This window comes from Cordyceps fumosorosea, assembly GCF_001636725.1.
Source record: "Cordyceps fumosorosea ARSEF 2679 chromosome Unknown scaffold_7, whole genome shotgun sequence".
In the NCBI taxonomy this organism is placed as follows: Eukaryota; Fungi; Ascomycota; class Sordariomycetes; order Hypocreales; family Cordycipitaceae; genus Cordyceps; species Cordyceps fumosorosea.
The window spans coordinates 913,429-928,593 of record NW_017387307.1 but is presented as its reverse complement, the minus strand read 5'-3'; the positions used below and the strand labels follow the sequence as shown (position 1 = coordinate 928,593).

General features: G+C 52.7%; 1 protein-coding gene across 1 annotated transcript; it reads left to right on the top strand.

Moving 5' to 3' along the window:
* Positions 1-3,180: 3,180 nt before the first annotated feature.
* ISF_03813 (PIK-related kinase, FAT) lies at positions 3,181-14,908 on the top strand (the record flags this gene model as incomplete). Its single annotated transcript, XM_018847419.1, has 3 exons — positions 3,181-3,235; positions 3,331-3,488; positions 3,545-14,908. The coding sequence occupies 3 exons, from the start codon at positions 3,181-3,183 to the stop codon at positions 14,906-14,908; spliced, it is 11,577 nt and encodes a 3,858-aa protein (XP_018705626.1).
* Between the last annotated feature and the right edge of the window lie 257 nt (positions 14,909-15,165).

Here is a 15,165-nt window from a genome sequence, read left to right as displayed (position 1 = left end):
GCCGCTGTCAAGAATATTGCACAAGTTAATTAGCTACAATGACAAGCGGTTCTCGGCCCTGCAACATTACTATTGCCAGGGACCAGCGTCAGGTGCAGCGCGCCATCGGTGGCTGCAGCCAGGTACGTGCCTGTATTTACAGTGCCCGCCGCCCAGCACGCGAAATCAAAGGGGCTGGAGGGGCGCCGATCCACACCCTTCTTTTTCATCCCCATCCCATATCCTGGATGCCTCTGCCTGGCGACTGGCACGTTTGCCAACCACCAACACTTGCTCTCTGGCTCTTATCAACCAAGTAATCACCAGATATCCGTACCGTGTCGGTTCAGTGAGGTTTGGCTCGACTCAACGCGTGTTAGTTACTGGGAGACGCCTGCTCCCACTCATTTCACACATCGATGCTAGCCGCCTTACCAATAGCTCATCACGCTACATACGTGCCTTGTCATACTCCGTGCTACACTTGACCTTCGTTCTGCGAAAATTGCTACGTATTATTACCTGCTAACTTCGCTGTGGCTAGTCCGATTGCAAGGGCTGTCCAATGTCGACTCGGTGCGGAGTCCGTATCACACCAGCTTTTTGAGCAACCTCACACGGCGTACTGTCGCCGAGGTCTGGTGCTAAATCCGTTCAATAATACGAGCAAGTGCAGATTTCAATACCTTAAACCACAGACCTTCACCGCCGCCAACCAAGTCCGCCAACCCAGTCCATACGGATGAGGTGTTTGCTTGACCGCACCACTCCGTGCTCTCCCACACGCAACCTACAATTTGAGGCCTACCCGGAACCAACAAACAAACTTTGAGACATGGCACTTCGATGCGAGTTGCAGTACGGGTACCACTATCTTAGATCCTCGGTCTTTTCTCATGCATCAGGTATCAAGCTGCACTCCAGCCCCGGGCCATACTCCATCTAAATGCTAGTGTCGAGCCCCGCAGATTGATTTCAGAGTTTCATGTATCAAGTTGAAGTTTGGCGGTGATTCTATGAACCACGCACATAAGAGCCTACGTAGCTGAATCACGCCAAGCGAGTTCACGCCAACTGCGTCAATGAGAATCCACCGTCCGCGCACAAAAAACTCCAGCTCACTCCTGAGCATGATCATGGAGACGAGCAAACAGGCCCTAGCTAAATCAAAATTACCTGCAAAACCGATGATGCGAAGCTGGAGCAGGGGATGCCCGATGCTTCGCATCATACCCCACAAAGATGTCTCATCGATCCCAGCACCATAACTTCCTACACCAGCAACTTCGCGTGTGACCCAGACAAGCGTGACAGGAAAGTACATCTGCTTGCTGTTATTTTCAGTTCTGCGCATCCTACAAACAAACGACGCAACGGATCCTTACTGTCCCGCGTAAGCTGGCAATTGTAGTAGACATTCCTACAGGGTAAGACAACGCTGCGACCTAAATGCTCCCCTAGTTGGACAAAATAAGGCCCAATTTTGAACATTGAATCGCAGTCCTGACATCAATGGACCTAGAGAGCTGATGGTGCCGTCTCTAAAATGCATATATCAGAAGCTCGACTCGACGGTAATATGAAGTCTTTAAAGAAACATCCGTATTGAAGTTAATATCGTATTGCTATCGCGTTGTGCTTCTGAAAGTCTCGTGAGGAGAACTACAGAGGCACGTTCAGCGACGCCCATGCCTTTCGCATCGGGGAAAACGGGCCGGAGAGTCAACACGCAACTAGCTCCAGTAAAATGAAGAAGATACTAATCGAGTCTAACTTCCGGGTTGCGCTTAGAAGCATCGCCTCCAGCGCCGAGTCCACGAGCGCGGTGACGTGGGTGACCTTCTTAGTCGCGCGTACCCAGCAGGGGGCAATCTCGGGGTATTCGTGGTTGAGTTTGAGCAGACTCAGGGCGATCGCGCGTTACGAGGCTCGCGGGCGGGTAGTTCAAGGTGGGAGTCTATAGCGGCGCAGTATAACGATGGTTGCACAGAACACAGAAACTGTTGCGCCGTTCTCCCGACAAGCCCGTGCATTCCGGACAGTTGCCATTATTAGAAATGGAGTGTTTTAGAACGGAGGTATTTATGTAAGGAGAAACAGAGGCAAAAGAACAAACGAGCTTTTTAATACATCGTGGTTGGGTTACTGCATGGGAGAGGTAAGTGGCCTGTTGCGGGCATTGCCTCCATCATGCGCAGCTATTGTATTGATGTTTTTGCAAGCCCTGCTCTTTGTTCAGTTACACAGAAACTGGAGTACTTTTCATGAATTTTTATTGGTATTCAGCGTATTAGAGCCAAGCGGATGAAGAGAAGGGCGGTAATATATGAACGCTGGCTTAACTCCCAAGACCCTTCGCTTGGAGGCGGAGATGATTAGCCCAGGGTGAACAATTGCGGCTTCTCCCCTTCCTTTCAACTTTTCAAAGACTGGTGAGTCTAAGACTAAAAGCGCGAGTCTTCACAAATACTCATCTCGTAGATCGTGGCGCTCCCTTCGCGGCTGCGCGCCAAACGGATGCTCGAAACTAAAGGTATGAACCGTAGCACTGAGCATCGAAAACAGCGTAACCCTTTGCAGAAGTTTGGAAAATGAGACCAAAGTATATAGGATAATTGTACTTAAGTCTAACATCTAAATTTTTATTTTTCACGAAATATGCATCAGACTCCCTGTCGGAGGCAAGACTTCTGGTCGTGTTAGTGATAAGAAGCTACAATCATATCGATAAGCCCATCTTGGCCTTATCGTCCCGCAAAATACTAGATTCACCCCTGATTCCCGGGTGTGTCCGATTTTAGTGCCGGAACATTATTCATGCATTCCCTAGCGCAGTTGGTTTTGGTGGCAGGAGCCCCCAGCACCTTTGGTTTCTGGTGATTTTTGAACGCGACTAGTTTACTTCCATCAAATACTTACACACAGAAGGCACCTGTTATTAGAGGCGCCTCTTCCGCGCAAACAACACCACGACGCCTCTTACTACTCCATTGAACTCGCTTAAAATAGCGCGGAATTTTCCTCATCACCAAAGCTTCGAAATAATAAAATCAAATCGCTTCACCCGATCAAGAAGCCCAGAAGCGCCGAACTGCCCCCCACACGAACGACTGCGCCGGGCCACCTCCGACTTCTCTCCCGCGGCATTGCCCCCTTGAATGGGAGCTCTTTTCGCGTCTTAGGGACGCTTATGATGCAGCGATGTCGGGGACAACGATAGATGATGTCGTGAAGCGGCTAAGCAGCGCGGACATTGGTATGAAACGATTGTGGTCGCCTGTTTGCGCCTGCCTCTCGCGGCGAATGCGCAAACCCTACAGCATGAACGAATTCTCACATGATATTTTACAGATACCAAGTCCAAGGTAGAAGCTGCCACTACTCTCCGCGACTCCCTAGACCACTACACAAATGGTCCCATATACCCTCCTTTCCTCAAGAGGTTGATGCCCATCTTCCTCAACATCTTGCGTGGACCCTGCATCTTCCAGAGCAACTCACCAGAGCAGGTTCGTCAAGGCGCGCTATCACTATCGGATGTGTCAATAAGCTAACTCATTCTCAGAAATTGCGAAATTGTATCCTGGAGGTCCTTCACAGATTGCCCAGCGCGCCATCGCCCGCCGAGCCACTCGAGCCGTACGCCGTCGAACTCGCCGAATTGCTCATGCAACTGGTGCGCACCGACAATGAAGATAACGCGACACTATGCGTTAAGATCACATCCGATATTATGCGTCATCAGCACAAGGCGTTGACCGGCAAGGTTCAGCAGTTCCTGTCTCTAATACAGGAGCTGTTTGAGCAAATGGACAAGGTCGTCCGTGAGCAGCTGGACAATGGTGCTGCTCCGCCTGCTGCTGGCGGTGCACCTTCAACACCTGGTGGCTCACAGAACTTCCAGTCGCCTCGACCAGCCTCTCCCGTTGCATCCGTAACAGAGCTCGGCGCCGACCCTCAGCAACAGAATCGCCCGCTGCTCAAGGGAATGCAGTCCTTCAAAGTTCTTTCAGAGTGTCCGATTATTGTGGTATCGATATTCCAGGTGTACCGCAATACAGTCCAGCAAAACGTGAGGGCTTTTGTACCGCTCATCAAGTCAGCACTGCAGCTCCAAGCCAGCGCACAGAAGCAAGCGCATGCCGATGCCGCCAGCAAGGGCAAAATTCACACTGGTGTCAGCCCTGCAATCAAGAATCGTGCGGCCTTCGGCGACTTTATCACTGCTCAGGTGAAGACTATGAGCTTCTTGGCGTACTTGCTTAGAGCGCACTCCTCGCAACTTACTGACTTCCTGCCGAGCTTGCCTGACATCGTCGTGCGACTATTAAAGGACTGCCCTAAGGAGAAGTCCGCCACGAGGAAGGAGCTTTTGATTGCAATCCGGCACATAATCAACTATAACTGCCGCAAAATCTTTCTGCCCAAAATTGACGAGCTCCTTGACGAGCGCACATTGACCGGTGATGGACTGACAGTCTACGAGACGATGCGGCCCCTTGCCTACAGCATGCTTGCAGATCTGATACACCATGTACGAGACTCCCTGAGTCCGGAACAGATCCGTAAGACAGTCGAGGTCTACACGAGGAACTTGCAGGACCCGTTCCCCGGTACTAGCTTCCAGACCATGAGTGCGAAGCTTCTGCTCAACATGGCCGAGTGTATCGCGAAACTACCTAACAAGGTTGACGCTCGCCACTATCTCATGATGATTCTCAACGCCATCGGGGACAAGTTTGCTTCTATGAATCGCCAGTACCCAAACGCCGTGAAGCTGTCGATGCTTTATCATCAGCAGCAGGAGAGCAGTGCCAGCGCGCCGGAGACATATCTTGCCGACAGAGAGAACCCCCCGGACTGGGATGAAGTCGACATCTTCTCCGCAATGCCCATTAAGACCTCACACCCGCGCGACAGAGGCTCTGACCCTGTGGTCGACAACAAGTTTCTTTTCAAAAACCTCATGAACGGGCTGAAGAACACCTTCTACCAGCTGCGAACATGCAACGTTGGGACACCGATTGACCCGGCGAACGCGCCCTCACATTGGCAAGAAGTCGCATACGGCTTCACTGCGGAAGAGGTCAATGTTATCGTTAAGCTCTTCCGCGAGGGCGCCTACGTATTCCGATACTATGAAATTGAAAAGCCGGCGATTGAATCGCAGTACTCTTCACCCGTTGAGCAAATGGCAAATTTCTACATGATCTCCAGCTCCAAGGAGGAGAAGGACCTGCTCGAAACCTTCGCCACTGTGTTCCACTGCATTGACCCGGCCACCTTCCATGAAGTCTTTCAGCAGGAGATCCCACACCTCTACGACATGATATTCGAACATACATCACTGCTGCATATACCCCAGTTTTTCTTAGCCAGCGAAGCGACTTCTCCCAGTTTTTGTGGCATGTTATTGCAGTTCCTCATGGAGCGAATTGACGAAGTTGGTTCAGCTGATGTCAAGAAAGCCTCCATCTTGATTCGTCTCTTTAAGCTGGCCTTTATGGCCGTCACGCTGTTTGCCGGCCAAAACGAGCAAGTACTCCTTCCGCACGTGGTCAACATTGTTACCAAGTCGATTGAGCTTTCGACAAAGGCTGAGGAGCCTATCAACTACTTTCTTCTGCTGCGTGCACTATTTCGCAGCATTGGTGGTGGCAAGTTTGAGCAGCTCTACAAGCAGATCCTGCCGCTACTAGAAATGCTGCTCGATGTTCTGAACAACTTGCTCATGGCGGCACGTAAGCCGGCTGAGAGGGATCTTTATGTTGAGCTGTGTCTCACCGTTCCTGCGCGACTCAGTCATCTGCTGCCCCATCTGAGATTCTTGATGCGGCCGCTGGTGGTTGCCCTTCGCGCTGGCACGGATTTGGTTGGTCAAGGTCTTCGGACATTGGAGCTTTGTGTTGACAACTTGACCACCGATTACCTCGATCCCATCATGGCCCCTGTTATTGATGAACTCATGACTGCGCTATTTGACCATCTGCGACCGCATCCTTACAATCACTTCCATGCGCACACCACTATGCGTATTCTAGGCAAACTTGGAGGGCGAAATCGTAAATTTATGACTGCGGCGGTGCCTCTGACCTACCAGACATACGCAGACGATTCGGCAAGCTTCGACGTCCGCTTAATTGGCTCCAAGTATGACAGAGCATTCCCTGCGGACCTGGGCATCGATTTTGCGATCCAGAAACTCATGGAGGTTGTGAAGAACGGCAAAGGCAACCAAACTAAGCAATACGAGGAGTACTACAAGGGCCAGGCGTTGCACTTTATCAAGACACAGCTGAAACTTCGCATTGGCTACGACCAGTTACCAGAAGACTTGCCGCGTATTGTTCGGCTGCAGGCGCAAGACCTGCTTGGCCGCAAGCTCGATATCAATTTTGCACCTTTTGAGATGTCAAGTCGCGACAAATCCATCCCGAAAAAAGATGAGCAAGACGAAATTACAAAGCGCCTGCTCAAGGCAGTTATGTTCGCATATTCTATACCTGAATTTAAAGCGAAGGCCGCCGCTTTCATGCAAGATATCTGCAGACACTTTTCGCTTATCGAGATTGGAAGGTCGCTGGTCGACTTGAAACGCAACACCAGCCCGTTCGACCCCAAAGCTGGCGAGGGGCCGCTCTTCATCGATACACGGGTACTGTCCGATGCGATTGTCGAGTCACTGGCGTCTGATCACCCTGACGTCCGCGAAGCAGCTCAGAATGCCATCCGCGATCTCTTCCAGTGTACTGCTATCGTGTTCGGCTCTGCGGACAACGTAGGTCGCCTGCCTTTGTTTAGCCACCTCAGCAGCACTTTCTGTCACAGCTGCTACGAGGAGGAATGGTTTACCAAGGCTGGTGGCAGTCTCGGTATCAACTTCCTCCTCACGGAGCTTGATTTTGGCGATCAATGGGTCGCCACCAAGCAGATGGAATTCATCCGATCGCTCATGTATGTCATCAAGGACATGCCCCCTGATCTGCCTGAGAAGACGCGATGCCTTGCCCAAAGCAGCCTGCAAGTACTCCTCGCCCGCATCACCAAAAATATCAAGAAAGAAGATGCCCTGCCTGTTCAGCCACAACACGGGCAGCCCTTGGTCAAGCAGCCTCGCCTTGCGCAAATCTGCATGCAGTTTAACAACGAGTTGTTCCACATGAACAAGTTTGTGCGCGAGACTGCGAGAGAGTCTCTGGAGCTTATTGCCAAGGCTGCTAGCTGCGAAGTCTGGGAACTGGTTGAGCCTTACAAGGACAGATTCTTGCAACCGATCTATGCAAAGCCGCTCCGCGCTCTACCCTTCGCTATTCAGATTGGATATATCAATGCCATGACCTACCACATGAGTCTGAAGAGCGATTGGGTCAAGTTTGACGAAAACCTAAATCGACTGCTCATGGAGTCTCTTGCTCTGGCAGACGCGAGTGACGAATCATTGGCCAACAAGCCAGCTGAGTATCGCACCCATGAGCACATTGTCAACTTGCGCATCTCTTGCATTAAGCTGCTGAGCACGGCCATGGCTTTTGAAGACTTTGCGAATGCCCCTACGAAAGGCAAGATTCTATCTGTTTTCTTCAAGTGCCTATACTCAGACTCCAAACCTACCATTGCTGCAGCCAACGATGCCCTGAAGTCAATCTTGCTCGTTGATAGAAGATTACCTAAAGATCTGCTCCAGGGAGGCCTTCGTCCTGTTCTGCAAAGTCTCTCTGACCCGAAGAAGCTCAACGTCAACGGACTTGAGAACTTGTCCCGTTTGCTGAAGCTGCTTACCAGCTACTTCAAGGTAGAAATTGGAGTGCGCTTACTGGATCAAGTGGATTCCATCGTGGAACCCAGCGCCTGGCAGCAGATTTCCTTTACCTTCTTTGAGCAGAATCCTCAGATGAGAGTCATTGCAGCGATTCTGCACATTTTCCATCTCCTGCCTGCTCAGGCTGAAGCCTTCAAGGATAGACTCATTGATTGCCTACTCACGCTTGAGGATCGTCTCAGACGAACACATCAGAGTCCATTCAGAGCGCCTATGTACCTGTACCTGAACAGATACGCCAAGGAGGTCTGGGGCTATTTAGTTAGCAAGATGGATGAGCTCAAGTACGGCAGACTTCTTGCCCAGGTACTTTTGAGTCCGGAGAGCGGCCCGATGCGCGAGGTTGCAGCGGCGGAGTTTGAGAATCTACAGAAGAAATGCAATGAGATTGTTGGCCGGAACGACGAGAAGAAGTTCACCGCCATGGTCAACACCATTCATGTGCTGCACTCGCTGTCTCAGTTCCCAGATGCGTGCGGATGGATGGACAAGAAAGAGCATCTGGTCTGGCTGAAGAGAATGGGCAAGGATCTTGAGAGCCACCTGCGGAGCTACACCTGTCCGGCTGCGATGCGCCTTCCTGCTCACCAGGCAGCAGAACAGCTCATGGATGTTCTGGTCAAGTCCCTGGAACGATCTCCAAAGGACCTGGACTCGCTATTCAGTCTCATTGAGCACGTCACAGCGGAGGAGCTTCGGTCAACCCAAGCACTCTACTCCTTCATCTACAGCCATGTCATTTCCAGCGACTCAATCGATTTCTGGAAGACGACAGTTCTTCGATGCTTGGATGCGTACTCTGCCAGAAGCGGATCTAACAAGACAAAATACTTCTTGCTTCACAACATTGTCAACCCAATTGTTGCGATGGACGTCATGAGACGCTGGAATCAACATGAGCAGGACAAGTCGCAGCGTTTCATGGACAAGTCTGTCATTGATGCCGTGAGCTCCAAGATCTGGAAGGTTCACCCAGACATGGCGTCGGACGATGCTGCTGGTATTGACCACACTAGATTTGAGGTGCTCCAACTCTCGGCGATGCTTGTCAAGTATTATCACAGCACTTTGCAAGAAGCTCGCAAAGACATCATCAAGTTCGGCTGGACATTCATCCGCCTCGAAGACATCATCAACAAACATGCCGCCTACGTCGTCATCGGTTACTTCATCGCACACTACGAAACGCCTACTAAGATTGTGAATCAAGTGTACTTGTCTCTGTTGAAGACGAACCAGAACGAGGGACGTGCCTTGGTGACGCAGGCCCTCGAGCTGATCGCCCCGGTGTTGCCAAAGCGCTGTGCCACTCTGCCGACGGAGAAGTTCCCTGCTTGGCAAGTTGCGCCTCGCCGTATCCTGGCTGACGAGGGACACAATGTTCAGCAGATGATGAGCATCTTCCAGTTTCTGGTCAAGCATCCGGATTTGTTCTATGAAGCACGTGATAAGTATACCGTTCTTCTTATTTCTTCTCTGCGCAAGGTTGCCGCGCCTCCAAACCCGTCTCACGAGCACAAGAAGCTGGCCCTCAACATGATGTGGCTAGTTTGGACCTGGGAGCAGTGGCGCGTTGAAGGGAGAAGCACTGCCGGGTCGCTTTCGCCCGTGTCCAAAAAGCGCAAGCTCGACAGCAATGATCAGCCCGTAGCTTCGCCTATACTTGCAAAGGCCACGCCTGAGTATCTCATCCCGCCTGGGTTCCGACAGAAGATGCTCAAGTTCCTGGTCGAGTTCATCGCTCAGCTCAATGAGCGTTACGTGTTGCCTTCTGCCAAGCCACGGGAGCCGACGCCAACGACAATGCCCGTGCCGCAGACATCTACGGAGCTTTGCAAGAAGGCAATGTCACTGCTTCACAACTTGGTTCAGCCCCAGTACTGGGGTGACCTAGAGCTGGACTTGTTCCCCAACGTCACTGATGTGATGCTCGCCAGTGAGAAGACGCAGTCCATCCTCAACGCCGATCCATCCGATAAGGAAAAGTACGACGACAAGTTCCTGACCAGCATCATCAACACTCTGCAGGTTGTCCGCATCCTGCTGAATGCAAAGTCAGACGAATGGATCCAGAAGAACATTCCTGCTGTGCAGAAGGTTTTGGAGAAGTGTCTCAAGTCTGAAAATCCTGAAATTCAAGACTGCTTGCATCTCCAAGACAAGAAATACGACAATGGCCGTGAGTTGAAGTCCACCATCAAGCGGTTTTTGGACGCAGTTCCAGAAGATACTCCCATGGAGGACGCCGATGCCGACGGCGAGCCCGAAGCACCGACTTCTGAGATAATTGCATATCTATCACAAATTGCAACGGAGCAGATGAACAATGCCTCTTACTTTTCTGGCGTCAACATTCTGTGGTCTCTAGAGGATCGCAAGCCTGCCGTCATTGACCAGCACATCCCTTCTCTGATGAAGGCTCTTCAAAGCAAACATGCTCGAGAACATGTTCAGCACTACAACGCCCTGGCAAGCAATTCTAACGGGGCCCAACGGCCCCCCGATGCCCTTGCTGTCACTGGCGAGCTTCCCGCGTACGAGCTAGAATTGCAGACGCGATTGATGATCAAAGAAATCCAGGTCGTTGCGCTCAGAATGGAGACGTTGGGAGATAATCGACGTCCTTTCCTCAGCGTCTTGGCGACCTTGGTCGAAAAGTCGCTGCACATTGACTTGTGCACAGAGATCCTGAACATGGTCGAGAGCTGGGTATTCCGAGTTGAAGGAACGTGGCCGACACTTAAGGAGAAAACCGCCGTTCTTCATAAGATGCTTTGCTTTGAGCATAGACAGGACCCTACAATGCTGTCCAAGTTTCTGGAGCTGGTGATCAAGATCTACGAAGACCCCAGAATCACGAGAACCGAGCTCACCGTGCGCATGGAGCACGCTTTCCTCATAGGAACTAGAGCCGCTGATGTCGAGATGCGCAATCGCTTCATGGCCATCTTTGACAAGAGCCTCTCTAAGACTGCTAGTGTGCGCCTGTCCTACATTTTGACCGCACAGAATTGGGACACGCTTGCCGATTCTTACTGGCTTGCGCAGGCCTCGCAGCTGCTTTTTGGAGCCGTCGAGATGAACACGGCCCTCCAGCTACACTCGGACGATTACCGGGTTCTCTCGACATCACAGCTTGCTGCTGTCTATCCGAAGGACTCGACTCGTGAGTCCGCTTCTATGGCCGATGACAAGTTTGACGACCTGATGTCGAGACACCGCCGTTTCATCCACGAGCTGGGCGAGGTCAAAGTGAGGGATGTCATTGAGCCGTTGGTGCAGCTGCAGCACGCCGACAACCAGCTTGCTCACCAACTTTGGCTGGCCTTGTTCCCCATGTTCTGGACAGCCACGGCTCGTGATGAGCGACCTGACCTGGAGCGAGGAATCGTCGCGCTGCTGACTAAGGACTACCACAGCCGCCAGATCGACAAGCGACCCAACGTGGTCCAATCTCTTGTCGAAGGAGCTGGCAAAGCTGCGCCAGAGTGCAGGCTCCCCCCTCACGTGCTCAAGTTCGAGGCCAAGACGTATGATGCCTGGTATGCGGCACTCGTACAGCTAGAAAATGCTGCCATCAAGCCCATGGGCGACTCGGCCCTTGTCAGGGAAAGCAATCTCGATGCCCTGGTTGACCTGTACGCGTCCTTGCAGGAAGAAGACCTGTTCTACGGCACGTGGCGGCGACGATGCCAGTTTGTCGAGACGAACGCTGGTCTTTCTTACGAACAGAATGGAATGTGGGACAAGGCACAGAAGCTGTACGAGAATGCGCAAGTCAAGGCCCGGACCGGTGTGATTCCCTTCACCCAGGCCGAGTACATGCTTTGGGAGGACCACTGGGTGCTGTGCGCGCAGAAGCTGCAGCAGTGGGAGATTTTGCAGGACTTTGCCAAGCATGAGAACTTCCAGGACTTGCTGCTCGAATGTGCCTGGCGAAACACGGAGATGTGGCAAGAAGAGCAGCATCGCGAAGCACTCGACAACATCATCAAGGGTGTCATGGATGCCCCTACGCCTCGTCGCGCTTGCTTTCAGGCCTTCATGGCCTTGCTCAAGTTCCATAACCAACCTCAGGCGGAGAGTCAAAGCGAGTTTGTCCGTGTCTGCGACGAGGCCATTCAGCTGTCGATTCGCAAGTGGCATCAGCTGCCTGAGCGGTTGACTAATGCCCATGTCCCCTTGCTGCAAAACTTCCAGCAGCTTGTTGAGATGCACGACGCCAGCGTCATCTGCCAGAGCCTGGCATCCACCAATGCTTCGAATCTCGATGTCAAGTCTGGGGAGCTGAAGCTTCTTCTGGGCGCCTGGCGCGACCGTCTTCCCAACGTCTGGGACGACATCACTGCCTGGCAGGACCTGGTCACATGGCGACAGCACATCTTTGGCCTCATCAATCAAACGTACCTGCAACTGCTACCCCAGCAGGGAGGCCAAAACGGCGGAGGCGCATCCTCCTTTGCTTACCGCGGCTACCACGAGACTGCCTGGATAATCAACAGATTTGCTCACGTCGCTCGCAAGCATAATCTGCCCGACGTCTGCATCAGCCAGCTGAGCCGCATCTATACTCTGCCTAACATTGAGATTCAAGAGGCCTTCTTGAAGCTTCGCGAGCAAGCCAAGTGCCACTATGAGAACTCAGAGGAACTAAACAGTGGGTTGGATGTGATTAACAATACGAACCTCAGCTACTTCAATCCTCAGCAAAAGGCGGAATTCTACACCCTGAAAGGCATGTTTCAAGAAAAGCTCAAGCACAAGGACGAAGCCGACGCCGCATACGGAACCGCCCTGTTCTACGACATTGGTGCAGCAAAGGCATGGGCTGAATGGGGCCATTTCAACGACCGCAAGTTCAAGGAAAATCCAGCCGATCTCAATTCTGCTCGTCAAGCCCTCACCTCGTACCTGCAAGCCGCAGGCAGCTACAAGAGTGCCAAATCTCGCAAGCTTCTCGCTCGCATCCTGTGGCTGCTGAGCCTTGACGATGCTAGGGGTACCATTGCCATGGGCTTTGACGACTTTAAGGGCGAAACCCCCGTTTGGTACTGGATCACGTATATCCCGCAGCTCCTGACTGGGCTTGGCTACAAGGAAGCGCCGCGCGTCTACCAAATTCTTCTCAGCATCGCCAAGTCTTACCCTCAGGCCCTCTACTTCCAGCTCCGCACAAGCCGAGAGGACATGAACACCATCCGAAAGAACCAGGAAGCCAAGGAGAAGGCACGCCAGCGCCAGCAGTCAATGGCGAACAACAAGGCCAACGCTTCGCCTTCCGTGCCCAAGTCTGACGTTCCAAAACCCGACCAGACATCCCGTCCGGGCACAGCCAACAACGGAGACGCGGCTGTCAAGACGGAGGGCGACGCCGCCGCTGCGGCAGCTACTCCCTCCGCTTCGGTTGCAGCGTCTACTCCTACTCCCGGACCTGATGCCAAGACGCCGGCCCAAGGAGCCCCGGCCCAGGGAGCCCCGGCCCAAGAAGCCCCGGCGACGCGGGCTGCCCACAACGGCAAGAAGCCGCCTTGGGAGCTCAACGAGGAAATTATGTCAGTCCTCAAGACAGCGTTTCCTCTTCTGGCCCTGTCAATGGAGACCATGGTGGACCAGATCCAAAAGCACTTCAAGTGTCCACCCGACGAGGATGCGTATCGATTGATCGTGGCGCTTCTCAACGATGCCTTGACATTCGTTAGCAGGACTCCTCCATCATTTGCTCGAAGTGTCAAGCTGCCGTCGGCGACGGAAACCAACATTACCAGGTTTGCCGATACCATCTTGCCGAGTCATATCAAGAAGTCGTTCGAAGCAGACTTTGTGGATGTCAAACCGACTATGTATGAGTACATCCACAAGTTACGCAGATGGCGCACCAAGTTTGAGGACAAGTTGGATCGCCGCATCGGGCACACTCCGCTCGAGGCTTTCTCGCCTCACCTGAGCGAGTTCCGGTACCAGAAGTTTGATGACGTTGAGGTGCCGGGACAATACCTGCAGCACAAGGACAAGAACCAGGACTTTATCCGCATCGAGCGGTTCCTGCCGAATGTCGACCTGGTGCGCTCAATCAGTGCCTCGTATCGTCGTCTCAAGATGCGTGGCCACGATGGCAGTGTTCACTCGTGGGCTGTTCAGCATCCAGCCGCACGGCACTGCCGCCGTGAGGAGCGAATCCTGCAGCTCTTCCGCCAGCTCAACCAGACGCTGGGCCGCAAGAAGGAGAGTCGACGCCGCGACCTGAAGTTTACGCTGCCGCTGATGGTTCCTCTGGCGCCTCACATTAGGATTGTTCAAGAGGACACGTCGTACATTACGCTGCACGGCATCTACGAGGACCACTGCAGACGGATGGGCGTGCAAAAAGACGAGCCGGTACTGTTTACGCTGGAGAAGCTGCGCGGGGTGCTTGAGAACAAGGGACAGAGCAAGCCGGAGCTCACGCCGACGGCGCGGCTCGAGGTGTTCAATGCCATCCAGGAGAAGTGGGTTCCGCATACTGTCGTCTTGGACTACTTCCAACGCATATTCCCTCAGTTTGCCGAGTTTTGGCTGTTCCGTCGGCAGTTCTCGTATCAGCTGTCGGCGCTCACGTTCATGACGTACATCTTGTTCATGCACAACCGTTACCCTGCCAAGATGAACATTGCGCGCGGCTCGGGCATCATCTGGGGCTCGGAGCTCATGTCGTTCATGGGACCACATAAGCCGTTCTTCCACAACCCGGAGCCCGTCCCGTTCCGTCTCACGCCCAACCTGCAGACGGTCATGGGCCCGCTGGCGACGGAGGGCATCTTTGCGTGCGCCGTGATGGCGATTGCGCGGTGCCTGACGGAGCCGGAGCAAGAGCTGGAGCACGCGCTGACGCTCTTCGTGCGAGATGAGATGATCTTCTGGCTGACGAGCAGTCACCGCAACGGCATCAGCGAGAGCCAGCTGCGCGAGTCGGTGCAGGTCAACAGCGACTCGATTGTGAAGCGCGCGGCGAGCCTGGCGCACAACCCGTCGGGCAACTTGCCGGCCAACCAGACGGTGATTGATGCCATTGCGCAGGCGGTCAACCCGATGAACCTGGCGCAGTGCGATGTTCTCTGGATGCCGTATCTGTAGTTGGTGGTGTGGTTTATTCTCTCATGGCATTGTTTATTTATGCCCTTTTTTATGGTTTTGATAATGATGGAACAAGGTTTTTGTTAGCATGAGTTTCTGCATTGCCTTGTATTGTGGAAAAAGAAAATGGCAAGGAGTTTATGAATTATGTGTGGTTTTTTTCTGTCTAGGGGGCAAAGGCTATTATTGTCTATTGTACGAGGTATTAGTTTTTATTAATGACGGCTGTTTGTTCCATGTCTAATTTCTAATTAACC